We start from the raw sequence: 26,588 nt of genomic DNA, 5'->3' as shown, positions 1-26,588 counted from the left end.
TACAGACCATAAAAATCTTATACAAAGAACATTTTGAAGCACACTCATAATAGCTTTTTTTAAAAATTACACGACGAAACACTACTACACACTAGCCGTATTAAAGACAATACTTAAAGACAAAATAGGTATTTTGTCTTTAACACATTTTAAATATTTAAACTACTTTTTAATTCTTTTATTTTTTTAAATGGACAATAAGGAAATCGTGACTTCACCAAAAATATAACTCATTGTTATCTTTCCCAAACTTATGGCGCTTAAATCAAGTTACGGACTACTGCTCGAGTTTTCAACTGGGCATCATCGGCTGTTCTCAATAGAGGCGGGAAGGTTCATATGAATCGAAATCAGGAGGAATATAATGATTCTTTTTATCTATCACGCCCTAGCCGTCATCTTCTTCAGCGGCCTGTTTGAAATTATTTAATCATTTGGAAACAATTCAGATCTGTACAATAAACAGGTAAATACCCTATAGATCTCTTATAGTTTTTCTGAATTTGAATATTATATATGCTAGAGCATGGTTGGGTTTATCTCTGCCTTTAATATCAATTTTGATCTATCATGCCCTAGCTGTCCTCTTCTTCAACGACCTGTTTGAAATTATTCAATCATTCTGGAACAATTCAGATCTGCACAATAAACAGGGTAGTACCAGGTAGATCACTTGTATTTTTTTTTTTCAAATTTGAATATCATCTATATTAAGGCGTGGTCGAATCTATCTCTGCCGTTCTAGTTACCTCTCTTTCTAGTTATCATGGAGGTTCCCACCTCGTGTGCCATGCCTCCCTGGAGTGGGGTAAGCCCGTCTAAGCCAAGCTTGCCAATGAATACGGATAAGCCGCCCATTGAAAAGTTTTTTTTTAGAAGTCGTTTAGACCCTTCCTTGATCTGTTATTTGGGCAATTTCACCCTACGACTCAACTACACTTTGAAATGTATTAATTCTTTTTCTATAAAAGTTAGTTTATTAGGTTTAACTTTGGCCCCGGGCTAGGAGGACCAAACACAATTTTTGTAGAATGGCATCGACATTGTTTTTTACACCTAACAATAATTGTTTCTGCAACAGAAGTTGGATAAAAACATGTAAACACTGTGATCTGAAATGCTGGACAATATTTTCACTCTTGTGGAAGCTTTGCATTATGGACAATCCTAATGAGGAACTGAAGTGAGATTAAAAATACTGTAGCATGAAAAAGGTCTCCATGAAAATGAAAATCACCCTATTCTGCATAATTGGGATATCATTAACAGAAAATTGGGCACCGAGTAAAGGCCATTTTCATTGCATTCAGGGCACCTGAACACTCTATTTTCCTCATTAACAAGCTTGTAGCTTCCACTGCATTTCAAGCATGGCACAAATCTCACTCTTTCACAGCCTTCACAGATTGCACCTCGCACATGGGTCAGAATTCCCTGAAGAAGATGACCTAGTTGCCTTTCTTCATGAATCTTTAGAAGCTCATCCGCACCCCCAATATACCTGCCCCTGATGAACAATCCGGGCACTATCACATGTTTTCCCATGAGTTTCCTGAGCTCATTCGTGAAGTGCAAATGCATAGAACATCCTTCCCGCTCACACAAATCTCATAGCTCACCAGGGTATCTCTCACATTGTTGCAGTCATCAAAAGTCTTCCTAATTCCTCTTAGTGTGGTGGTATATAGATCAACTACATCAGCTCCACCAGGAGGATATTTTGGCTCAAAACTCTTAAGTGGGTCATCCTCATCGTGACATTTTGATTTCATCTTCTCACCATGACTATAATTCCCCTTTGAATTCCTTATAAAGTTCATTTCCTCCTCACTCAACTCTTCAAGAGCCTTCTCCAGAGTGACCACCAACTGGTGCCTAATTAAGGGACTCTCGGGCTCTGTAATGAGGTCCATAGAAAGCTAAATTTTGGAATTGAGCCTTCTGGTTGGACTGACCTTCAAATCAGTCATAACTTTGATGTATTTTCTTAAATCTATAGAAATGGAGCTCTTATTTTCTAATAAATATATAATCCTATATGCTTTCTTATCACATTAGTCGCCCTCCTACCTGTATTTTTCATCCATTTTTCTTTAAACAGAGTTATGGTTGGGTTTTTAATGTTTTCAAAGTTTACAAATTCCTGTGTTAAGTCTTATGTTTATTTCTTTTCTACAAGTTGGTTGTTTGTTTTGTGGTATCAATTTATTTAATTCATTATCTATTCCTCTGTTAATAATCTGTTTTTGAATTCCTTTGTTAATAATATGTTTGAAGGTTAATCTGTTTTGAGTAAAGGGATTCCTCTTCATTCCCAGGTTAATAATTTATTTTGAAGGGAATCAGAAGATTCTGAGCTTTTTCGCGTTCTCTTCTAGCTCAGAGACTGGTTGATTACTTTACTGACAAATGAGAGCAAAAAATATCATAAAACTACAGGACAGGACAATTATGATGAAAACCATTACTTGATTGCACAAGAGGAAAGCTTTTCAGCAAGACCCAGAGAAGAGCATTGCATATAATGCTTTCAAAATTTTATGGTTTTTCTTTCGCAAATATATGAGAAAGAAAAAGATTAATTGTGTTTATTTGCGTTAAAATCTACTAGATATTCATATAGATATCAGTGATACTTATTATAACAGTTGCATTTATCTCTGTCATCGATATCCTGATGTGTTGCTAACACTGCTTTGTAAGTGAGTACTATACTCCCTCAATAGTTGAAACTGAATACAACTTCTAACAACATCATCCCGAGGACCTTCGGAATGTATGTAGAATAGATGCTGGAGAGCAATATGTAATTTCTAGAATTTTCAGGTTCCAGCTTGAAAAGATGATCTTCCATTACTCCACCAAGTCTCCAGCATTATCTCTCAAATGGAGGCCAAATTTTTTTGGGCTCCATCACAAAGTATAGTCATCACATATCTTGAAAGTGAAATCATATTTTACTATAAATTTTCAAGTTTTAGAACCATTACTTGCATGGGGGTATTCATCACTTACATGATTGGGGGTATTCATCACTTGTTGATATTTGATTTTCCTGCAGGAAACATTAGTAGTACATCAGAGTTATCTCTGGTTTAATTCTATGCACACCTCCAAACTCAATACCCTTCCTTAACTTAAAATAAAAAGGGAAAGACATCCTATCTTTATACTGGGAATGGTTTAAAAATATGAAATGAATTTTATGTACCCTTTTTGATCTCCTCTCAAGAATGAAGTATTCATGAATGTTGGACAAGACATCTTGTCATATAGCCTTGAGCTAGTCTAGGTCATAGAAATCTCCATTCTTCACCAACCTTTTCTCCTCATCATAAATTTTCAGATTTTAATTGGCCCACTACTTATGACCTGCCTCTTTACAAGCTTCATATCTATTGCAGCATTGAATGGTGAAATTTTTTTCTATACATGTCTATTGCAAAAATATGATATATGTCTTTAGTAAGATTCATTTTTAGTCAAAGGATATAACTTTTATTGACTAGTGTTTGGTTTTTTGCAGGGTTGGTATAAAGACGAAGTTGAAACTTTGCATATAAAAGTTACTCTTCCACTATATTGGGTAAGTTCTATTTTTTATGGGTTGTATTTTTATATATGTCAATGTCTATTTATGTAATGATTCTAATTGACATCCACACATTTTTCTTTGTAGAATTCTATTAAGATATCTTCTTGGTCTCCATATGAAAAGGCAGATGAGGTACTTATTTTTTTTCCATTCAGTGAGTTGTAAGTATGTTCATATATGCCATTAAAACTGTGAAAGAAAAAAGAAAAATCTTCTATTTTCTTCCTTTTTTTTAACAATTCTAGATATGCAAGTTGCTCTTCCATTATGATTGATGACTCTGTTTACTAAATAGGGATTTCCACTATTGAACTTTATTATCTAGTTTATTGGGAAAACTCTTTCTATGATTCTATGGTAGATAATACATCTCTTTATATATATATATATATTTTCAAATGCTCCTGATTGTTGATCATAAGTAAAGACTTTTACTTGATATGGCTACCTATCAAATTCGCTATGTAAAATGGAAGAAGGGCTTTTTATGTGTATAGCTTTGATGTACTAGCTAAATGTAAGTTGTTTGTTGTAGATACGTACTTGGCTTTTGTTATATAAAACTCATTCCATTCTTGTGGCTCTGCTTTGTATATACTGTTGGGATCACCATGAAGACCCCTTGTAGAAAACATTAGTTTCTTTCTCTGTTTCTCCTTTCAAAAATGACACTCTAGTATAGATATGCCTTTTCTATTTTTCTCTCTGTTCCCTTTATTTAGATCATTGCGAGCTTCGTTGCAACTGGGCTCATGACTCTGTAATAACATTGAAAGCGTCGTTTCTATCATTTATTGCTTGATATATTGGATAGTTGTTTATTGGAATAAGGCTTTATCATGACTGTTAATGAGGATTTCTCCTCGTTGCGATCTGTTTCTTGAAGGCTTCTACTACATCTAATGATTGTCATATGATTTTACTTTTCTTATTATATGGCCTGCACAATGAGACAATTACGTTGGTTGACATTAAACAACTTGTAAAGACAGTGCCCAGAAATTGAAACATGAATACTATATGTTTGACTTCTTGTTGGTCTAATCATGCAGTAATTGAATTTTTCTTGTGAACCCTAGAATCATGTTCAGTAAGATGTTATTAAAAATGCCCATAAAAGATACATGCCACAGTAATGTTCCCTGTTGGGAATCTGCTCAAATTTCAGAGATAAACATGTTATACTATGTCTTGAAATTAAGTTCAGCATAAAAATAATCAGGGTACATATGCTATTTAGCATACTCAGTCCCGAAATTTCCTATTCCTTTCCCAATCAATAACCTTAAGTAGGATGGGGAATTACTTCTATGTTGTCAAGTCCTTTCGAGAAGACAGACAGTGCAGCTTTCACATCCTATTGAGGGTTTAAAACAGTCAAGGAAAATGTAAAATGTACGCTTCACTGGTATGAGAGGAACTAATATGGTGGATCAGGATGAGCTTTCTCAATTGCACTACCTAGAGGCAACAATGAAAGATACCCTCCCAAAATTTCATTCTTAGCTTGAATGGCATTGCGGAAGCCTCTGTTCTTGGTGATTGTATATCTTTGTGGGGGGGCACTTGTGATTTTTGTGTTTGGGACAATATTGTAGAATTTATTTCCAAGAGATTTTTATAAATTTATAAGTGAATATACAGGAAGGAAAGGTTATCAAAATTATTTGCCCCGGCTAAAGCCTTGCCATGCTTAATGTTGAGCAAATTGTGGCCAAACTTGTGCAGAAGTTTGAGTGGCAGAGCAAACCACAGGGAATATTGGATCGTGTGGAGAGAGACGAGTTCATCGCAGAAATGAAGGATCCACTACAAGCCTCAGGAGCTGATCACAAAGGTCATAGGAATCTATGAATGTTGGCCTTCATTGAGCATATGTAGTAGGCTAAAACTGAGCTGCGTACAGGTTTAAGCCTTTTTCCCTTGGTTGTGCATTGATTTTATTTATCTATTTACTTAATATATACCCTACAAATATTTCATTTGATATGCAATTGTTATATACCTGGTATGAGTCAAAGGTTTTATATTATATTTGATTCTATGAATGGATATGTATTCGTATCACTTAATACATAGAAATATTTCATTTGATATGCGCTGAACAATGCAATGATTGTATTTGGTCTTACAGGTTCATTGTTTATGACACAAGTATAGGGGTTTATTGTTAATTGTAGTCTTCCTGACCATATTTAAGAGTTGTCAAATATTTCATTTGATATGCAATAATGCGAGGATTGTATTTGGTGTTATAGGTTTCAGTGTTTATGACACAGGCATAGGGGTTTAGTGTCAGTTGTAGTCTGCGGGACCATATTTAAGAGCTGTCTATGTCTAAAGCATGACTGATTAGGGCAATATGACATCCATAATTTAACTTTAATATGGTGATTCCCTTCTCTATTTGTAGTTCTGGTGATTCACTTATTTGCTTTTAACTTTTTAGTTCTGGTCTTAATAATGGGGCATGTTTTTTCCAATAGTGATTTTTCTAACATTAGAAGTAGTAGCGACTCTGTACCAGTAACCATGGTTATTTTTTGTAAAATAGATGAAAATTCAAGGTCTTAAGGTTTGGCTATTTTTATGATTTTGAACAATATTCTATGTTCAAGTATTTGGAATTCAAGGAATGCCCTATGGATGAAAGATAATTGATATTTATAATGAAGGGAAAATATGTACTTAGACAAAGATGAAGTGTCATGTGTTTTTAATAAGATAAGGTTACTATAATTTTAATATTTTTTCTCAAGATGTTCTCTATTTATTGTATTTTTGTAAGATAGCTTTAAGCTTTTTTTCTTACATTACAAATTGCAAAGATGGAGTCAATAGTTATTTGAGCTAATATTTTAAATAAGAAGAATTTCAAATAATCTAATTTGTTTGGAGTGTTTCAAAGTTTGTTCTCAAGTTATTATGATAATTAGTAGCAATATTTATAATGGATAAATCATTTATGTTAAAATTGTATTCAAACTATTCATTTGATGTTCAATAGCCTGGCATACTAATCTTTTCCTTGCACATTCTGGCTAATAAGTATTTAACATCCATGTATCTCTTTACCTGTCTCACAAATAGTTTCATTTAGGTAATACATCGTATGTTGCCACTGAGGGTGGTTTTTGAGCATGAAAATAATGTCATGTCTCTCTCCTGTTTTGCCTAACAAACTTCTGAAATATAATATTTATAAGTTGTCAAAATTAGATTATATGAATTCTTCTGCAAGCATAGGTGTTGTATTGAGACATTTTTAGATAGGTTTTGGTATAGACAATTTTTCATTTTAATAAATTAATGTAATGTCCCCATTTTAGCAGTTGACCAAGTGTGTGTGCGTTAGCCTTGTTCTACATGGTCCCGAGGGCTAACGAAGGGTTTAATGGGATCTTGGAGTGTTTTGGCCTAGTCATTTCCAGTTTGGGCCAAAACGAAGTTGATTTACTCAGTTTCAGGCATACTTACTATTTTTAGTAAGTCGGCAAGACACAGTGCAGGTCAATTTTGGTGATTGGATTCGATACTCCTCGGTGAGAGCTTTCCGATGAGCTATCACTCGCATTATTCGGAGTCCGATTGCTATTACATTTTAATGCTTGAAGTTTTATTAAAGTAACGTCTAATTTAATTGTAAAATATTAAAGTGTTACTTTAATATTTATTTTATGGTGATGTGTACCCAAGGGAGACATAAGGGGTATTTTAATATATGTTTTATATTACACATCTTTATCCCACATTGCCCATATGAGTTGAACGGACCCGTGGGAATAGAATAAAAGGAAGCATTTGTAGCTTCATTAGACAGGTTGAATATGAGAAGAAATTGGTGTGTGAGTTGCAGATTTGTTCTTGGCATTTGAGGACGTCTATCCTCTCTTGTAACATTCTAGACGTCATTCCCTTGGGGTTTGGCCTTTGGAATTCTTTCTTATTGGCTTCATTATCAGGCAGTTTAGTTGCATTTCCGGCTACAGGTAAATTTGATATTTTGCTCATATCTTCTTCACTACTTGTCCGATGCTTATGCCGCTTGGAGGGAATGGTATTATGAAGGTAGTGGACTGATTGGAGGACAAAGTATTGTAGCAGCAAGTTCGTAAGCATGGGTTGGAGTATTATGACAATATTGCTGAAGTAATTAGTGAGTTGATAAATCTGCCATGTATTTGGTTTTATGAATTCTGAAAATAACATTTTATTAGCAGTAGTTCATTTTCACTTTGCATATTGTTGTAGTTTCTTTCTTGTTTATGTTGTATGATACCAATTCCATGCACGAAACACAACAAACAAATAAACGTTTGATTTCCAGAGTTATAAGGGGTTTTAAGAAGTTGAATGCAAACTGTTTGACATAATTCCTTTCAGCAATTTGGTTTAGTTTTTGGGACATTCAGGGGTGCCCATTACAGTGGTATCAGAGCTATAAGTCCTGCCATCCTGTGGAGGTCTTATAGGGAATTTGGAACAGCCGGATAGAGGGAAAAAGTAAGTAAAAAACACAAGCTAAGCATTTATGTTTGAGCATGCGACAGGGGTCTTATAATTTCCGCGATACCAGAGCAAGACAAAATAGGATTTCAGACTTGCAAAGCAAACAGTCTAGTACATCCGTGCAGGGGGACATTGAATTCAACCATACAGACACAAAGGAGATATTCTGTGATCAGGACAATAATATGGGTGATCGAGATGACAAGAATACAAGATTAGGCGGAGGCAGAAATGCTGGTCCAGATCAGGGGGAGGTACTGTTCCGACAGTTACTGGATACATTAGAGCAGGGGCATCGTATGCAGTAGGAGCAGAATAGGCGAATGGACATGATGTTGCAGCTCATGGCTAGACAGATGGGTGTCAATATTAATCCAGATGATGCCAACAACAGAAACAATAACAACGAGAGAAACAATAACAACGGGGGAAACAATAACCATGAAGGCCAAGGCAACAACAATGGTCCTGAGAATAACATTAATGGTAATAATGGACACGGCAACAATGGGAATGAGGCTGATAACTTTAGACACGTTGCACGCCCAGCACGGACTACGAGCTCAAGACCTCTTCTACCCACGTTTCCACCCAGAGATCCGGTTCAACCAGTAAACGAACCCCAGATTACCGAGTTACAGGATCAGTTCAGGAGGGACTGGAAGGCTAGTGGACCAGAGTTTCAGGCGGATATTTCTCTTAGAGATTATATGGACTTGAGGATGAGACACATGCCTAAAGCAGGAGGGAGGAATCAAAACTTTGAGCTGAGGAAGAAAGTTGGAAAACTTTCTTTACCTTATTATGATGCTTCAGGGAAGATGACTGCACGAGCTTGGGTGCAGAAGGTAGATACATACTTGCAGCTAAATCCTATGCCTGAGGAGGAGGCTATCAAGTATGCGGCTATGCACTTGGATGGCGTTGCACATGAATGGTGGCATCATGGCATGGTGACTTTGGGGCATAATCAGATTACATCCTATGAGGAATTCACCGAAACATTGATTGGGAGATTTGACACTAAGGATCCCGAGTTACATTTCAAGGAGCTAGCACAGTTAAAACAGTCAGGTTCTGTGGATGCTTACATTGCCGAGTTTCAGCGCTTGTCTGTACTTGTTACTGATATCTCTCCTAGGAGATTGGTGGTGTTATTTTGTGATGGTCTTGCTGATCCATTACGAGGTTGGGTGAAGGGACATGATCCACTCACGTTAGCTGAAGCAACTAAAAAGGCACGAGATTTAGCCCCTTCGGTATACAAAGGAAAAAACCATTCAACAGATTCTTCCTACCGCAAGGACAAAGACAAGAAATCATTTCAGAAAGAGTATAGCAAACCCAAAGAAGGATCAAAAGGACTAGACAATGAAACCTTGAATGAACTTCGAAAGAAGAAGCTGTGCTTCCATTGTAGAGAGCCTTGGGACTTATCTCATAAATGTTCTCTCAAGGCTAAGACAAATCAAATGGAGTATTTTTCAGCAGAAGAGTCAGAGTCAGAAGGGGAGGATCAGCACTCCGATTCAGATGAGGGTAACACTATAGAGGAGAGCAACATTCCAAAGGATGATAGATCGTTGGCACGCTTGACAGGGGCCCAAAAGGCAATCACATTTAAGGTCAGGGGTAGAAAGTGATATCTCTTATTGACACTGGGGCTACACATAACTTCATAGATGCACAGTTGGTAGCCAGGAGAGGGTTACAGACAGAGGAGCATGATGGGTTTAGAGTCATGGTGGCTAATGGTGATAAGTTATTATGCACTCGAAAGATATCTAATCTTCGCATCAGGTTTGGAGATGGCTACGAGTTGGAGGATGAGTTCTATGTTGTGGACATGGGAGATTATGATGTCATCCTCGGTATGACATGGATGACTTCACTAGTTGAGTTCACACTCAATCTAGCGAAATTGGAGATGAGATTCCAGCATGAGGGCAGAACTGTGGTACTTAGAGGGCTTTCAGATGGAGGTTGCAGAGTAGTGTCCTTGAGGAGAATGCAGAGACTTTTTCGTCATGATGACATAGAGTGGGCGGCAGAGTGCCACATTATGCCAACTTCACCAGAGCCACAAGAAAAGAGTCATCCACTAGATGTCCAGAAGATACTTGATAGACACGCTAAAGTATTTAGCGATATTCCTCATGGGGTTCCTCCTGACAGAGGGATGGAACATGTTATTGAGCTCGAGGAGGGAGCCAATCCAGTTATGATTACTCCCTATCGTCATCCTAAGAAACACAAGGATGAGATAGAGAAGGCGATTAAGGATTTGTTGGAGATGGGGCATATCAGGCCCAGTAAGAGCCCTTTTGCTTCAGCAGTAGTATTGGTAAAGAAGAAGGATGGGACGATGCGCATGTGCATCGATTACAGGGCACTGAATAAGAAAACAATTAAAAACAGGTATCCCATTCCTAGGATTGATGAGCTGATTGATGAGTTGCATGGGGCAGGCTTCTTCACCAAAATTGATTTGCGATCCGGATACCATCAGATCAGGATGAGAGCAAAGGACATTGAGAAAACAGCCTTCCGATGTCACTATGGCCACTTTGAGTTCATGGTTATGCCATTTGGTCTAACCAATGCACCTGCTACATTTCAAAGTTGTATGAACCAGGTATTCAGGAAGCAGCTGAGGAGATTTGTCTTGATCTTCTTTGATGACATCTTGGTCTTCAGTAAGACCTGGGAGGAGCATTTACATCATCTAGAGGAGGTGTTATCTATTCTAGAGAGAGAGTCATTGTATGCCAAGGAATCTAAATGTGAGTTTGGCATGACTGAGCTCCTTTACCTGGGGCATATCATTAGTGCAGATGGCGTTCGGGTTGATCTCGAAAAGATTAGAGCTATTGTAGAATGGCCTACTCCCACAAACCTTACACAGCTTAAGGGATTCTTTGGTTTATGTGGTTTTTATAGGAGGTTTGTTAAGGGATTCTCACAGATTGCTACACCCTTGACAGATCTTACCAGGAAAGGAGCCTTCGTGTGGACAGGGGTAGCACAGAGGTGTTTTGAGCATTTCAAGCAGGTAATGTCTTCATGTCCAGTTCTAACTCTACCGGATTTCACGAAGCCTTTTGAGCTTCATTGTGATGCATTAGGTGATGGGATTGGAGCAGTATTGATGCAGGAGAAGCATCCCATTGCATTCGAGAGTAGGAAGCTCCGAGGAGTTGAGAAAAGTTATTCTGTCTATGACCGGGAGATGTTGGCCATAATGCATGCATTGGCCAAATTTCGATCATATTTGGTAGCTGGACGTTTTGTGATCAAGACTGATCACAACAGTATTAAATACTTCATGAGCCAACGTGATCTTAATGACTGGCAACAAAAATGGGTGACTAAATTGCAGGCTTATGACTTTGACATAGAGTTTGTCAAAGGTAAGAAAAATGTGGTGGCTGATGCCTTATCTCGGAGACCTCACTTATGTGCTCTGGCAGAGATTTCAGGAGATTGGAGAGATCGGATTATAGAAGAGTATGTCGGAGATGCTTGGGCTTCTGGATTGATTTCAGGTACCATACAGGATGATCACTATGAGGTGATAGATGGATTGATCAGAGTTCAGGACAGGGTTTATTTGATTCCGTCATCACATTTGAGAGAGGCGATACTGAAGGCATTTCATGATGCACCCACAGCTGGACATCCGGGGGTCTTCAAGACCTACAGGCAGATCCGAGAGCGGTTTTCATGGAAAGGGCTCAAGGATGATGTTCAGAGGTATGTCAGGGAGTGTGTGGTTTGTCAACAGAATAAGGGAGAACACACATTTCCTGCAGGTTTATTACAGCCCTTGCCCATTCCTGATAGGAAATGGGAAAGTATTTCGATGGACTTCATCACTGGTTTACCACGAGTGCAGGGAAGGGATTGCATCTATGTGGTGGTGGACCGCTTGACGAAGTTTGCTCACTTCATTGCTATTCCGTCCACTTACACAGCAACACAGGTGGCAGATCTTTTCTTTAAAGAGATATTCAGGTTACATGGGTTGCCCAGATTCATTGTCAGCGATCGGGATAGTAAGTTTATGAGTGTTTTTTGGCAAGAGTTGTTTAGGTTGTGTGGTACAGATCTTACACCTAGCACTAGTTATCATCCGCAAACAGATGGGCAAACAGAGATTGTGAATAAATGGGTGGAAGGATATTTGAGGAACTATGTAACTACACAACAAAAGGCTTGGATCAGATGGTTGCATATGGGAGAGTATTGTTATAACACCACTTATCATATGTCCATCAAGATGACTTCTTTCATGGCACTCTATGGTTATGAAGCACCTAGCTTCATGGATTTAGTTTTGGGGGACAGTAGAGTGCCCAAAGCCAAAAACTTATTGCAGGATAGTCAGGACATCCTGAAAGTGCTCAAAGAGAATATACAACAGGCCCAGAATCAACAGAAATTGTATGCTGATCAGCACCGAATAGAGCGCAGTTTCGAGGTAGGGGATATGGTTTACTTGAGGCTACAACCATATAGACAGTCATCGCTCAAGAAGAGTGGAGCTGAAAAGTTGAAACCTAGATTTTATGGTCCCTACAGGGTGATTCGCAAAGTGGGCAAAGTCGCCTATGAGCTTGAGCTTCCAGAGGGCAATCGAGTGCACAATGTGTTTCATGTGTCTAGGCTTAAGAAAGCCATTGGTCAGAGTGTAGTGCCTTCTGCAGTTTTACCCCTTTTGGATGAGGAGGGGAAGCTTGTGTTAGTACCTGAGGCTATTCTGGATACCAGAGAGAGGAAGCTTAGAAATAGGATAGTGAAGGAGTATTTGGTCAGATGGAAAGATCTGCCGGAGGAAGATTCTACATGGGAGAGTGAGCAGGTTATTCAACAGGCTGGACTGAGATTGCTTGAGGACAAGCAATTTCAAGGGGGACGGACTGTAATGTCCCCATTTTAGCAGTTGACCAAGTGTGTGTGCGTTAGCCTTGTTCTACATGGTCCCGAGGGCTAACGAAGGGTTTAATGGGATCTTGGAGTGTTTTGGCCTAGTCATTTCCAGTTTGGACCAAAACGAAGTTGATTTACTCAGTTTCAGGCATACTTACTATTTTTAGTAAGTCGGCAGGACACAGTGCAGGTCAATTTTGGTGATTGCATTCGATACTCCTCGGTGAGAGCTTTCCGATGAGCTATCACTCGCATTATTCGGAGTCCGATTGCTAATACATTTTAATGCCTGAAGTTTTATTAAAGTAACGTCTAATTTAATTGTAAAATATTAAAGTGTTACTTTAATATTTATTTTATGGTGATGTGTACCCATGGGAGACATAAGGGGTATTTTAATATATGTTTTATATTACACATCTTTATCCCACATTGCCCATATGAGTTGAACGGACCCGTGAGAATAGAATAAAAGGAAGCATTTGTAGCTTCATTAGACAGGTTGAATATGAGAAGAAATTGGTGTGTGAGTTGCAGCGTTGTTCTTGGCATTTGAGGACGTCTATCCTCTCTTGTAACATTCTAGACGTCATTCCCTTGGGGTTTGGCTTTTGGAATTCTTTCTTATTGGCTTCATTATCAGGCAGTTTAGTTGCATTTTCGGCTACAGGCAGATTTGATATTTTGCTCATATCTTCTTCACTACTTGTCCGACGCTTATGCCGCTTGGAGGGAATGGTATTATGAAGGTAGTGGACTGATTGGAGGACAAAGTATTGTAGCAACAAGTTCGTAAGCATGGGCTGGAGTATTATGACAATATTGCTGAAGTAATTAGTGAGTTGATAAATCTGCCATGTATTTGGTTTTATGAATTCTGAAAATAACATTTTATTAGCAGCAGTTCATTTCCACTTTGCATATTGTTGTAGTTTCTTTCTTGTTTATGTTGTATGATACCAATTCCATGCACGAAACACAACAAACAAATAAACGTTTGATTTCCAGAGTTATAAGGGGTTTTAAGAAGTTGAATGCAAACTGTTTGACATAATTCCTTTCAGCAATTTGGTTTAGTTTTTGGGACATTCAGGGGTGCCCATTACAATTAATGATGATAATAGTGAATTTTCTTCCATGTTTAATTATTTTCTGGTTCTTGAACTTTTAGGTTATTTCTTCACAAGATTGGTCTAAACTCAAAAAGGATGCAAATTTGGTAGGGCAAGGTCTATACAGCCACGAAAATGCACTTCCTTACGAAGGAGAGGACTTAGTCAATGTTTTAAAATGTTAGAAAAAGCAATGTAAAGGAAGTGCATTTTCGTGGCTGTATAGCCACGGGCAATTTGGTAGTACGTTGAAGCACATTGGTGATATTTGGCTCAAGAACTGGAAAGACCATGTGAGAGGCACAGTGACTGGGGGCATGATAAAGTATGTATTGTTTTTCTTATTCATCTCTGGACTTTAAAGGTTTTCACAGAGTCTAAAAATTGAGTAAATAGATCATAAAATTTCAATATGTAATAATAGACAATAGTAATAATGTGTAAGATGTAGAAAATGTTAAATTAGTGCCAATGGCTTCTTAAGAGTAGGTGACTGTATTAAGCTTTTGCGTTGGTTAGAATCCTTCTATTGTATTGAAAAAATGGTGACTGGAGAGAGAGGGAGACTGAAGACAAACACGAGTCTTTTAACCATCTAAATTACATCTATAGAAGATATTACAATATCCTTTCTTCTTGACCATAGTAATAAAAAGTAAAACATATATATAAAATGGGGTGGCTGCGGTTGGAAGGTCGTGGAAGCCCTCTAAAAAATCAGCTGAATTTTATGGTGTACGAAAAACCTGCCATAGCCAATGCAATATCAACTACTAGTCTTCAACTGACAAGGGTTAACATTATCAGCATTGTTGTCGTGTGCTTTACTTCTTCACTTCTTACCCTTGGCTTTTATATCTGGGAAGAAGTTCTTACTGGATTCATAGAGTCTATTGACATCTTCCAATCTTTTGGTTATGTCTTGTGAAGACAACAGATCTTACACTAGGTGTAGCATTCTTGTCATCTATATCAGCTCTCCATAATTCTATATCATTGCAAGGATGGGTAGATTCAATAGTTAGTGTTTTAAAAAGCTATGCTCAAGATTTACCAGCAAAATCAAAATCAAACCAAGGGCTGTCTGGTCTTATAGAACGTCAACATGAACTCTAAGGGCTTTGGAAGTGAAATGTGGATTAGGGAGACACATAATCAACTTCAGATGTTGGTACTAGACAAAAGTCATCAAGATCAAGACAAAAAACTAATTCATCCCCTCAAATATTTCAGCACCTATTCATTAATCATCTTCGAGAAGCTCTTATGGATTAGGACCTGGTCAATCTTAGTGGACTGGATTGGAGATACTGGATGAGAGTGCTGGCAAGATATCAGGTCAAATCTCACCCTCCCGAGACAAGTATCTACAAGACCATGGTCAAAATAGAGGTCTTCTCTTACAAACAAAGATATATCCATAGAAGAAAAGCTTCAAGAGTTTTTGGCTAATGTAGAGGAAAAAATGACAGACTCTACATCAAAGATGACAACAGCTGCAAACTAGTCTCTTGTAAGACCACCACCGACCCTTCGTGGAGTTGGTGGTAGCTCTCTAGGTTCTATCACCTCAGGATCTATCTTGGGCACTCCAAGAACAACTCCCTTGCGGTCTGTCAGAATGTTGCCAAATTCACAAAAATTTAAGACATCTCCAAATAAGGGAGATGTGACCTCCCACCTCCTATGTCGATAGAACAATCAATAGAAGCCTTTAAAAATTTGGGATTGTATCCTCATATAGAACAATGGAGAGACCAGCTTTGGTAGTGGTTCTCTAAAGTTCTGCTAAATCATTTGTTCAAAAAATTGCTGCCAGTCATATCCAGGTTATGTAAGCAACAAGAAAGCTTGGTACCTTTATCACCATAACACAAGTAGGGAATAACGTACCAGATTTTGGAGCATCCCCTGTAGCTTTATCTGATAATTCTTCTGATCAATGGCACACAACATATACTCTTGATGAGGATACTATCCTCCATCAATTATGAGCTACTCTCAGACAAGCATGGGATGCACCTCCTACTCCACAGCCATCATTACTAGACCTTCAACCTCCACAAGAGAAACCTTTCGATCCTGTTATATAGGAATTCTTGGATGCTGTAACAGAGCATCAGAGGCTTTGTGGACTAATGAAAGGGGAGCAAGTTAAGGGATTTCTAATGCAAAGTAGTGTTCATACTGATTACATTGTACAGCGGATCAGAGAACTTTCTGAAGGAATGATGCAGAGCTACACCTTAGGAACACTTCCCAAGGAATAATCAACTCGATGAGACATCAAGACATCAAACGACTCTATCACATCATTTCAGTATCACAATCCTCAACAGCATTGTGAGATACAGCTTCCCACATCAAATATCCTTATTCAAAGCACTAATCAACTTCCCATAACAGGGGACAACATTAAGGTTCTCCTTTTACCTCCAAATCCTATCATTCAATAGGCCTTTAAATGGCCACTCAACACCTAATACTCACCTGGTTCCACATATTAAATAATTCTCTCACTGTTTCAGCATCTATACCCTACAATTCACCAACATCCTATGCAATCATTTGTATATCAGCATTCATATAGCAACATCCTATAATCTTTGTTGGTTCTCATTCCAGCACTCCTCTACATGCCTCATACTAGGGATCTAAGACCTGATTGTTCAGTGTTCCGTGTCTACCAACATGAGACAACACCAAACTTGTTGACTGAACCCAAACTCTTAACCCTACTCTAAACCTTGTGACAACTGGTAATTCCTTAATAGTTACCAGCACACTCTGTTCTTACACATTAACCACTCTTAACCCAACAATCCGATTCGTGTACCACCTACCTAGCATCAAGCACAATGTACTCGAGGAAGTGTTTCATTATTCTTCTACCAAAGACTTACCAACAACCTTCTATGCAATCAAACAAACACAACTTACCAGTTGCTATACTTTATCATAAAAATGCACTCCAGTTTGCAATTCCTTTGCATCAGCTCATCTACTTGGCGGATCTGATCTCTTCCAATTTTCCAAGTCTTTACAATCATCTCTCCACATTTCTCTTATGGATTCAAACCACCTTTATACTTCAACTAAGTGGACAAAGCCCAGATGCAGTGTTGCTTTATCAAAACAAGAACTTCATGGCTTATCCCATAGATCTGTACTGAATTGTTTGTATCTTTGGAACCCAATAATATTTCTTCGATCGCTCTGGTGAGCGTCTTCTTAATTTGGTTCCTACAAACATATCAAAAACTTAGCACTATCCAATGGTTGGTTGGAAAGATGTGACCTCCGCACTGGGACTATTTTCTCAGACAGTCATCCTTTCTTCTTCAGCAAGCTTCCATTTTCCACTCAAAACACGTTTCCTGCACCTTCAATATAGTTCCCTGCCACACTTCTTTCATGAAACTATAATACATTTGTATGGCCAGCTATTGGGCCTTATTCCACATTAAGTAGATTACTAAACTACATTGTAATGATACCTAATGCCCTACCCCATGGTTAGTGGATCGATTTCAATTCAAGATTTTGACTTTTTATAACAATGAAGTGGAATTCTTTAAATTTCAAAAGTTGCTGCACTCAATGGAAAGAACATGTGCAATCCAAGTAACTTCAAAATATTACCATATTAAAAATCATGATCACGCTTTCAAGGCGCAATAACAAGAAATCAGAATAACATAATTTGCAGAATACTTCAATTTATTGTTTTTAAAATATCCTTATACATCGATTCATGTATATGTATTGGGTTTCACTATTTTTATAGACTCACTCCCTTTTTGGGGGCAACCAACAACTTTTTATAATTGTCATTGACCTGACTGTGACTGTTCCTCAACAGTGTTAACCTTACTGTTTTTTTGGGTTGTCTAGTTGACAACAGCTCGGCATGCTCTACTGTTATCCTTGCATCTGTCATTACATATTTGTCATAGTACATTTAAATGACCATATTAAGACTCCTCTAACATCAGACCTTAAACTATCAACCCTTCCATTTAGCCCATGTAGGCCTTTTGACAAGTAAAATAAATATAGTTCTCAACTATTGAATGCATTGCAAGAATAAAATAAGCTCAACCATGCATAACTGGTTTTCCGGAAAATTAGTATAGCATAAATTTGGGTTCGGGAGCTGTCATCATTGACTGCGGTTTGAAGCCCCAGTCATGTCTAATTTAGTTAGAGGAAAAACAAAGAAATAGATGCAACATTATCATTTAATATAAATGCAGAAAAAATAGATTTATGTTTCAGTATAGCTCAGGGATTTGTATATGATCTCATCCTTGTTTGGAAGATGCTATTTGGGTAGGACTTGTATTTGACTTGGTATATGCATAACACTTTTGGCTTGCTGAATATCATAGATGTAGAACACATTTTGAGGGAATCGATCAACTCACAAAAAAGTTCACAAAAACCTTCTATTATCTTTTCTTGGAAGGAATAAGCATAGGGTCAAAGCTATTGGATATCCCTTCCGATACCTTTTCTTTTCAGGCTAATGGGTCTAGTGGAATTATCATAGACTTTGGAACAACCATCACTTATTTGGAGCAGAGTGGTTATGATGTCCTGAAGAAAGGATTGGAGTCCACAGTTAAGCTTCCATAGGCTGATGGATCTTCTATTGGATTGGACCTATGTTATACTTCTGCAGCTGCCACTACAGAATTTCCAATTGTTACTTTCCATTTCAAAGGAACTGATTATTTTTTACCAAAGGAGAATTACTTGATTCAGGATACCAGTGGTGTTCTCTGCCTCACAATGTTGCCCAACTTCTGGCCTCTCTATATTTGGGAATGTTTAATAGCCGAACTTCCATATCCTTTACAACCTTGGCGAAAACACCTTGCCCTTTGCTCCCACTGTTTGTGATGGCCAGTAAATAATTAAGCATGGATCTGTGTAATGTATTGTTCTAGAGATCCCTTAAATTTGGAGTGAATTTCTTCGTCATGTATCTAAAATTGAAAGCAACTTCTCTCACTTTGTAACTGGCACATAAATCTCTAATAGATTGTAAATGTTTGCATTGAATATGATAAATATACATCTTGTTACTGTCCTTTTAATGAATTAGATCCTGGAAGAGTTGATTGATGCATGTCTTATAGTACAGACGAATGATCATATATCCATATATTGGAAGAAGAATAACCATAGGTATGTCCAATGTATATTGGTGTATGAATACAGATGTACTTGTTCTCTCAGAACAATTCTCTATATCTTACTTATGTTTGTAGCTGAGCTGCGATTGCAATTAAGTGCTCTCATTCATATCTTCTAGTCACCACAGATGATGTTTACACTGCTCTATGATTAGCCTATACATATCTCTAATTGCTGGCTGTACTTCTTCCTTGCCACTGATTGGATACTTCCCTCAAACACAATGTGTATTGCTAGCTTCTTAATTGCCGCTTATGATCAACCAGTCCATGAAGATAATAATTGATGACTTTAATATTGACCCCAAATTTTGCGTGCTAATTTGTATTGTGGTTGTTGATGTGTGCGTCCCTTCATGACTTACTTTGAGGTAGTGCTAACTGAGTTTCTTGCCTTGCATATGTCCTCGATATGATATTTTGTGACTCATACTATAGTCTGCAAACTTGTCTTTTCCAATTGAATGCAAATGTCTATATGGACCACCTAGAACATTAGAAATATACAAGGAATATGCCAATGCTTGAATGTGCGGATCTGACAACTGGAGAAAGTTTTTAGTCGAGTTCCCATGAAAGCCTCAATTTATTGTTTGAGATAACAATGATCTTGTTACCCATGAGTTTATGGGTGGTTTGAAGACTGTCTATGTCATTGGTGCTGGGAAGTTTCTCATTTTTTATTATTTCTCTTGAAGTGCATTGGGTTGTGTTTGGTAATACAATTGCAAACATAATGACCATTTTTTTATGCACAAATTCTTGGAGATCATCTTGGCATGTGAATGCATCTTCTGTAGCAAATATTTGTGTTTTTTAGGATTACCAATGTTGAATTTACCATTCAAACTTTACTAAATTATTGTGAAGGCGTCTTAATTTTAGTTGTCCTTTTTTTCTATTTGTCTCTCAATATGCATATGTTCCACACAAACATAAACATGTGTTACTCCGTCAAAAGTCAAGGGAAGTAGGCACAGGGAGAATTTAGTGTTTATGATTAATGGACTGCCTGTGGTTATGTATCAATCAACAAATGAGATCGAATTAGTGTGTGAAGAATAAAATCCATGGTGGATACTAGAAAAGTTCTGAATCTCAAATTTCGACATTGTAAATTGGTAAATACTCACATGTATCTTCTAGTTTATATATATATGTATGTCATGTTTTACAAAATCAAAACAGACACATACTTTTCTAAGAGAGGCATCAGTGGAATGTATGTAGGAAGGTGGACACCATCTCATCAACGTCCAGTGTAAATTAGAACAATTTTCTTTTTTAAGGAAAACATAATAATTTTGAATTTTCTAATCCTAAGAGCCTAGGTCATCACTGCAAAGTTAAAACCTCTAAATCATTGAAAGGCCATAGAGAAGAATATATGTACTGCCTATTTTAAAGCTATTTTGTCATCAGAAACTAGCTAAAACCTAACCCGCTTTGCCAAAAAGTATAAATCTTGCTTTTTCCTCTATTTTTCTAGATGGAACATTATATGTTATATTATGTTCACTTTTTAATCTTCATAATAAATTACAATAAATTAATGATTTCTAAAAAAATTGTTATTCTTTTTATTGGAAAATCCACTTTTGAGCAGCAGGTACATAATTACATTTTTGTGGATTACATAAGATGGCAGGATGTCTGCGGGGTTTTTTGAATAAAGGTTCTTTACAATGCTACACTTCAACCTTAAGGGTGATTTCCAAATAATGTTTCACACATTGTTTCTATTCTTAATATGTTCATTTCCTTAATACTTTCCTTTATTCCTAATCTGATGGATAGCTTCTTGTTTTGCTTTTTTTTTTCATCATTTGGCCTGCATATTAAAGAATTAGCAACAAATGTTAGGGGTATTTAGATCTTACATATTCTACAAGAGAATTTCATATTTGACTTCTTAATCTTTACTTAGTTGTGGAGTAAGTATCACTTTTTCTCGATGTATAAATAATTTTAAAGGGTGCCTGCACACTTCCTATGGTTTCATCATAATTTAGAAGTAGGTGACTTATATGCTGCATCTGAGGTCTCGCTGCTGGTAGATTATTTTATTTTGTATTTTTTATGTAAGGCATGGCTGCAGCTTTGACAAATGAAAGTGCAACTAGTAAATCAGTCTATTTTGCCCATTGCACCTGAGAAATGATATTTTTAACGAATATGCTTCCTAAACAACCTAAAAATTGGCTATTTGTTTGTTGGCTGATACATATGTTACATTATTGAAGGGATGTATTGCATGGTATGGGAAGATGTTAGACAAAAGGGAATTGAGGCTGGAAATGGGTGAGAACCTCGAAGGCAAGGAAATGATGCAGGTAATAATATTATGGCTTTTCATAGGTTCTAAAGTAATCTCCTCTGTTCTTTACTTCCAATAGAAAATGATTGACCTCTTCAATACTAGAGGCCTGCTCAAAATATTTACACCAATATTCCTTGTGCATTTCTTTCTTCCATGGACCATCAAGAGACTATATAATTGACCCTCCATATGTAGAATATAAGCAAAAATGTCTGGAAATTGACAATGTCTACAAGTTTTCTACACAAATTGAAAATGTTGGAATTCTCTGTCTCAACAAAATAATATCATATTTTTCACTAAATCATCATGCACCACAAACCACATCCACTATCTAGTCCACCCAACCGTCCAACCATCCATCCCACTCATCTGCCTACTTTAGTTCAATATTATTGTTTGTGCAGGTTGTTTTAAACTACAACGATTCACAGATTTTGGCCAAGGGAGTTTCTTCATGGAGGATCTAGATATCAATGATACCAAACTGGTGCAGAGCAACTGGATTTTGGGATCAAACTAAATTTTATTTTCGAGGGAATTTTTCTATCAATTGAATGTTGTTCTTTACGTATTATGTTATATCTAGGGTTTCAGATTGAGAGAAAGAATGAGGATGTTCTTTGAGATAAAGCGTCATATGATAGTTCATTAAGATTTAGTGTCATCTATAGGAAAATGGATGTTCTTTTCTTATTGTTGGGAAGAAGTACGGGCACCAGATTTCAGCGACATAAGATTCAAATACATGAGGAGAGGTAAGTGGATTCATTTGCTGCAGACCATAAATATGTGTTTTTTTAAATTTTCATGATTCCGATTTGCCAATAAATTTGTATGGTTTTGGTAAATGTGTGTAGGGCATAGTAAATGATAACATTAAGCTAGTGGGCTTGGATTATAGAGAGAGCTTGTCTTATAAACATTGGGATGCATTGACATCTACCATTGCAGGTTGCTCTACTATTCCCTTCTTCTACAAATGCACCAAATACTCCTCAACGCTTAGAGTCTATTGTATGGAAAAAGTACACTTCTTGCAGTAGGATGGCTTGTATGGAACACTTCATACTTAGGGGGTCCTTAATACTTGTTTATATTGCAAGTTGAACACTCAAAACTGAATAATATCTAGTATTAGGTTGTTTTCTTATATGGTTTGTATTTGTACATTTTGCAGGTTGCTAAAGATGGCGGTGAGAAATGGAAATCTCTCTCATAAGAGGTTTGCATCTAGGCTAAAATATGTTTAGTAGAATGTGTAATTCTGTTATCAATTATGCAAGATTTTGATGGTTTGTGTTTTTATCTTTTTGATTGGTTTTAGGAGAAGAAGAAATATATTGAGAAAGTTATTGAGTTGAAGGCAGAGTATGAGAAGGCCATGGCAAAATATGGAAAGGTATTTAATCTCAAATGTTGGATTGACATGATCTATATTTTAGATGTGATACCTTACTAAAACTTTTAGTATACAATTTACAGGAGGATAGTGCAGTGTCAGAGGAAGCCAATGATCAAGAGATGGTTAGTTTGACTATTTATTTGGTTAAAGTTTATAAAATGGCTGAAATGATTGTGTTGTAGGATGGTGAGGCAAATGGATTTGAAGCATAGGAAAGTGAACGTGATGACTCAAATTTCACATTATATGAGTTTTTGCATAATAAAGTGAATGACCAATTACCCACACATGTACTTTCTTAAGCTTGGTGATTCTCAAATCTGTATTTTAGCACAACTCTTTATCTTTCTGTTGAGTTTTTTTTGTTTCCTACTATTAATATTTTTCTTTATTTGATTTTGATATCTTATCACGTTGTTTTAATCTTAGATTGTTTTTAGTTTACAGTTATAATTTACTTTTGTTCTGTACCAATTGGTAGGGTATTAAATTGGTCTTCTGAACAGGTTCCTTGGCACACACCTTGTGGTGGTGTATGTAATGGGGATTGTAACTTGGTATGGTATCTTTCTATTTCTAATTTGTTAAGTATAAGGATTTCTTTTAAAAGACAAATTTTGTCTTTTTGTACATCTCCATGAAGTGATTTGGGACAAATTATTATGTCGAATAGCTGACTTCAAGTTTATGCAATGCAGGTTTTTAATTGCTTAGTGAAGGAAAGCTTTTGGGTCTAGTGGATCCAAAATTGGGAGAGAATTATTGTGTAGAAGAGGTTTTGAGATTTATTCAAGTGGCCCTTTTGTGCACTGAAGGAATGCGTGCGTTTTTTCCAACCATAAATGAGCCTGACGCTTTCAGTGCTATTAGGGGAGGCTTCTATTGAGGATATATGTAGAACAAGCTTTGCAGATTCTATAGGGAGATTCACTACACTTATCAAGTACAAAAGCATTTCAGACCACTAGCACTTACTTCAACTCTTATGGTTCTTCAATCACTTTTAAAAAATGTGGAGGGCTATTTGGTGGGCTCTATGGTTCTTCAATCACTTGTCAACCATTTTTTCTCATTGCAGAAAAAATATAATCCTATTGGCTCTCTGTTGCACGCACATAAACATGGAACTGCTAGTGCTTAATGTCGTGTTCATGTTATGCTCCTTTTCCTTGTGGATTAACTCCCAAATTATTTTGTAAGACAACATTGATAATAAATGCAATAAAAATGATTTTTTGATTCAAGTTAGTTTTATAATATTTTGTTGAGTGCTTTGGAAGAATAAAATATTGGGAATAATTATAGTGAATATTCGATTATTCATATTTGGAAACATTAAATGTTTAAAATAATATTAAATAATTTTAAATTATTATTATTATGATATTTAAAAAGATATTATCTCTCTACAAACAATTGCTAGTCTACAATGAAATAACTTTTACCTTTAGATAAAAACACAAGTGAAATTGTCTCTATAAGACAATAAACACCTTAGTTTTATATTGTCTTTAAGAGACAATAATTAAAGATGACAATTAAAGGTTTCATATCTTTTCAAGAGACAATAATTAAAGATGATAATTAAAGACATTGAACTAAAGACAATATTTAGGACAATAAACAACTTTTATTTCATCTCAGAGAATTAACTCAACAATTGTCTTTATAATTGTCTTTAACCCCACCTCTATGTAGTAGTGAAAGAAGCCAACAAAATCCAAGTTACGCCAGTGCATAGAAGTCCCATTCCCGAGGAATAAGAAAATAAAATGGAGATGCTATCCAGCAAACTTTTCAGAAGTTTCTGGCAATGACAAATTGTGCAAAACTAACAAGCGGCGCCGCTCGCAAGGGATCAAACTGCGAAATGCACTCTTGGGCTCAATTGTCTTTATAATTGTCTTTAACCCCAACTCTATGTAGTAGTGAAAGAAGCCAACAAAATCCAAGTTACGCCAGTGCATAGAAGTCCCATTCCCGAGGAATAAGAAAATAAAATGGAGATGCTATCCAGCAAATTTTTCAGAAGTTTCTGGCAATGACAAATTGTGCAAAACTAACAAGCGGCGCCGCTCGCAAGGGATCAAACTGCGAAATGCACTCTTGGGCCTTGAGCGCAAGATCGAGCACGATCTCACGGCACTTTTCCATCCCAAACACCTCAGGATACGTGGCTTTGCCGACCCTCTTATCTTTCCCAGCTGTCTTACCGAGCTCCTCGGTAGTACCACTGAGATCAAGCATATCATCAACGATCTGATACGCAAGACCAACGGAGCGCCCGTAACTCCTCAGCCTCTCCACCTCCTCATCCGACCCGCCGCCAGCGATTCCTCCGCCCACCACCGAAATCTCAGCCATGAGCGCCGACTTGTGGCAGTGAATGTACTCCACCAAGGTCGGCTCAATGGATAAACTCCCCGCGCTGGCCAGATCGACGTACTGGCCGCCCACCATACCAGTGGATCCCCCGGCCTTTGCGAGTTCGTAGACGATTCTGAGCGCTGTTTGGGCGTCGTGAGAGGGGCGAGCGATGTGTTGGAACGCGAGGGCGCAGAGTGCGTCGCTGGCTCGAATGGCGGCGCCTTGGCCGAAGACGATGTGAGTCGATGGGCGTCCGCGGCGCAGTGAGTCGTCGTCCATGCAGGGGAGATCGTCGAGGATGAGTGAGGCGGCATGGATCATCTCCATCGCACAGGCCACCGGGAGGGCCTCTTCTCTCCGCCCTCCCACCGCCTCGCACGCCGCTATGCACATGACTGGGCACGATCGCTTGCCCCCTCCCATCACGGCGTATCTCATGGCTTCTTCTACTTTGTCATCGCTCACGGGGATCAGTTTGTCGAGCTCCCTATTGACACTCTCCATGACGGGTTTTGTGTACTCTTTCAGATCGAAGTCTTCTGTACTCACTCCAGATCTCAAGCATTGTACTGTGATTGTACGTCTCAAGTTGTGATTAGACGTGGGTCTTGTGACGGTAAAAAATTGAAGCGCTTGGGAGGCTCGAATGGAGCCGGTTATTGGGGAAACCCCAAGTTTGGAGAGCCTGGACAGCGCTAACCTTGCCATGTCGCGATCTTAAGCTCGTTTCCCTAACTATACGTCTCCTGTGACTAAATTTGAACAGCTGTTCTAAATTAGCAAATGACGTCTACCTTTTCCTTCCCTAGCTGTCCTGGTCTAGTAGTAGGTATAGAGAATGATCTCTCAACTGATCTTTTTGTAATAATCGATTCATGAAAACTAGAAGTATAATTAGCCGATGGACTTTTGGAATTTTCCTATCCGCTCATCTCATGTGCACCCATATTTTATTTTTGTTTTTATCATTTTTAATGCGGTTATCCTCCATCTAAATTGTACAGTTGACCAATTTTCAAAAAATAAAAAAATTATGGATTTTTCTGAAAATTTCTCTATTTGATCTTCATGATCTGCATAGTTTGTAGTCGAAAACAACAAATTTTTTGAAAAAAAATACTACTTTTTCGTGAATTTGGAAAAAAAAGAA

The 26,588-nt window shown here is 37.5% G+C and overlaps 2 protein-coding genes across 15 annotated transcripts; one reads left to right on the top strand and one right to left on the bottom strand.

Moving 5' to 3' along the window:
* Positions 1-211: 211 nt before the first annotated feature.
* Positions 212-24,315, top strand: LOC149531286 (granule-bound starch synthase 2, chloroplastic/amyloplastic-like). 14 transcript variants are annotated; one of them, XR_016358620.1, is made up of 13 exons: positions 212-466; positions 3,527-3,586; positions 3,680-3,727; positions 5,324-5,501; positions 14,205-14,470; positions 21,590-21,679; positions 22,341-22,424; positions 22,527-22,620; positions 22,847-22,891; positions 22,994-23,068; positions 23,152-23,361; positions 23,578-23,628; positions 23,770-24,315. XR_016358620.1 is itself a non-coding variant. In XM_089809482.1 (12 exons), the coding sequence occupies exons 9-12, from the start codon at positions 23,040-23,042 to the stop codon at positions 23,806-23,808; spliced, it is 186 nt and encodes a 61-aa protein (XP_089665608.1). In that variant the 5' UTR covers positions 212-466; positions 3,527-3,586; positions 3,680-3,727; positions 5,324-5,501; positions 21,590-21,679; positions 22,341-22,424; positions 22,621-22,720; positions 22,847-22,891; positions 22,994-23,039; the 3' UTR covers positions 23,809-24,315. The 14 variants fall into 14 exon arrangements, 3 of the variants coding, with proteins under 3 accessions (XP_089665608.1, XP_089665606.1, XP_089665607.1); XR_016358623.1 differs by lacking the exon at positions 5,324-5,501; XR_016358621.1 differs by lacking the exon at positions 14,205-14,470 and having other exon boundaries at positions 23,254-23,361.
* Positions 24,316-24,681: 366 nt separating this feature from the next.
* Positions 24,682-26,346, bottom strand: LOC149531285 (geranylfarnesyl diphosphate synthase, chloroplastic-like). Its single transcript, XM_089811035.1, has one exon. It carries the CDS (start codon positions 26,144-26,146, stop codon positions 25,097-25,099), a length of 1,050 nt encoding a protein of 349 aa, XP_089667161.1. The 5' UTR covers positions 26,147-26,346; the 3' UTR covers positions 24,682-25,096.
* Positions 26,347-26,588: the final 242 nt, after the last annotated feature.

The sequence above is a fragment of the Cupressus sempervirens genome, chromosome 11 (genome assembly GCF_028749045.1).
Source record: "Cupressus sempervirens isolate cs-2001-9-10 chromosome 11, ASM2874904v1, whole genome shotgun sequence".
Classification (NCBI taxonomy): Eukaryota; Viridiplantae; Streptophyta; class Pinopsida; order Cupressales; family Cupressaceae; genus Cupressus; species Cupressus sempervirens.
Note: the sequence above shows the minus strand (reverse complement) of the source record. Positions and strands in the feature narration are given on the sequence as shown.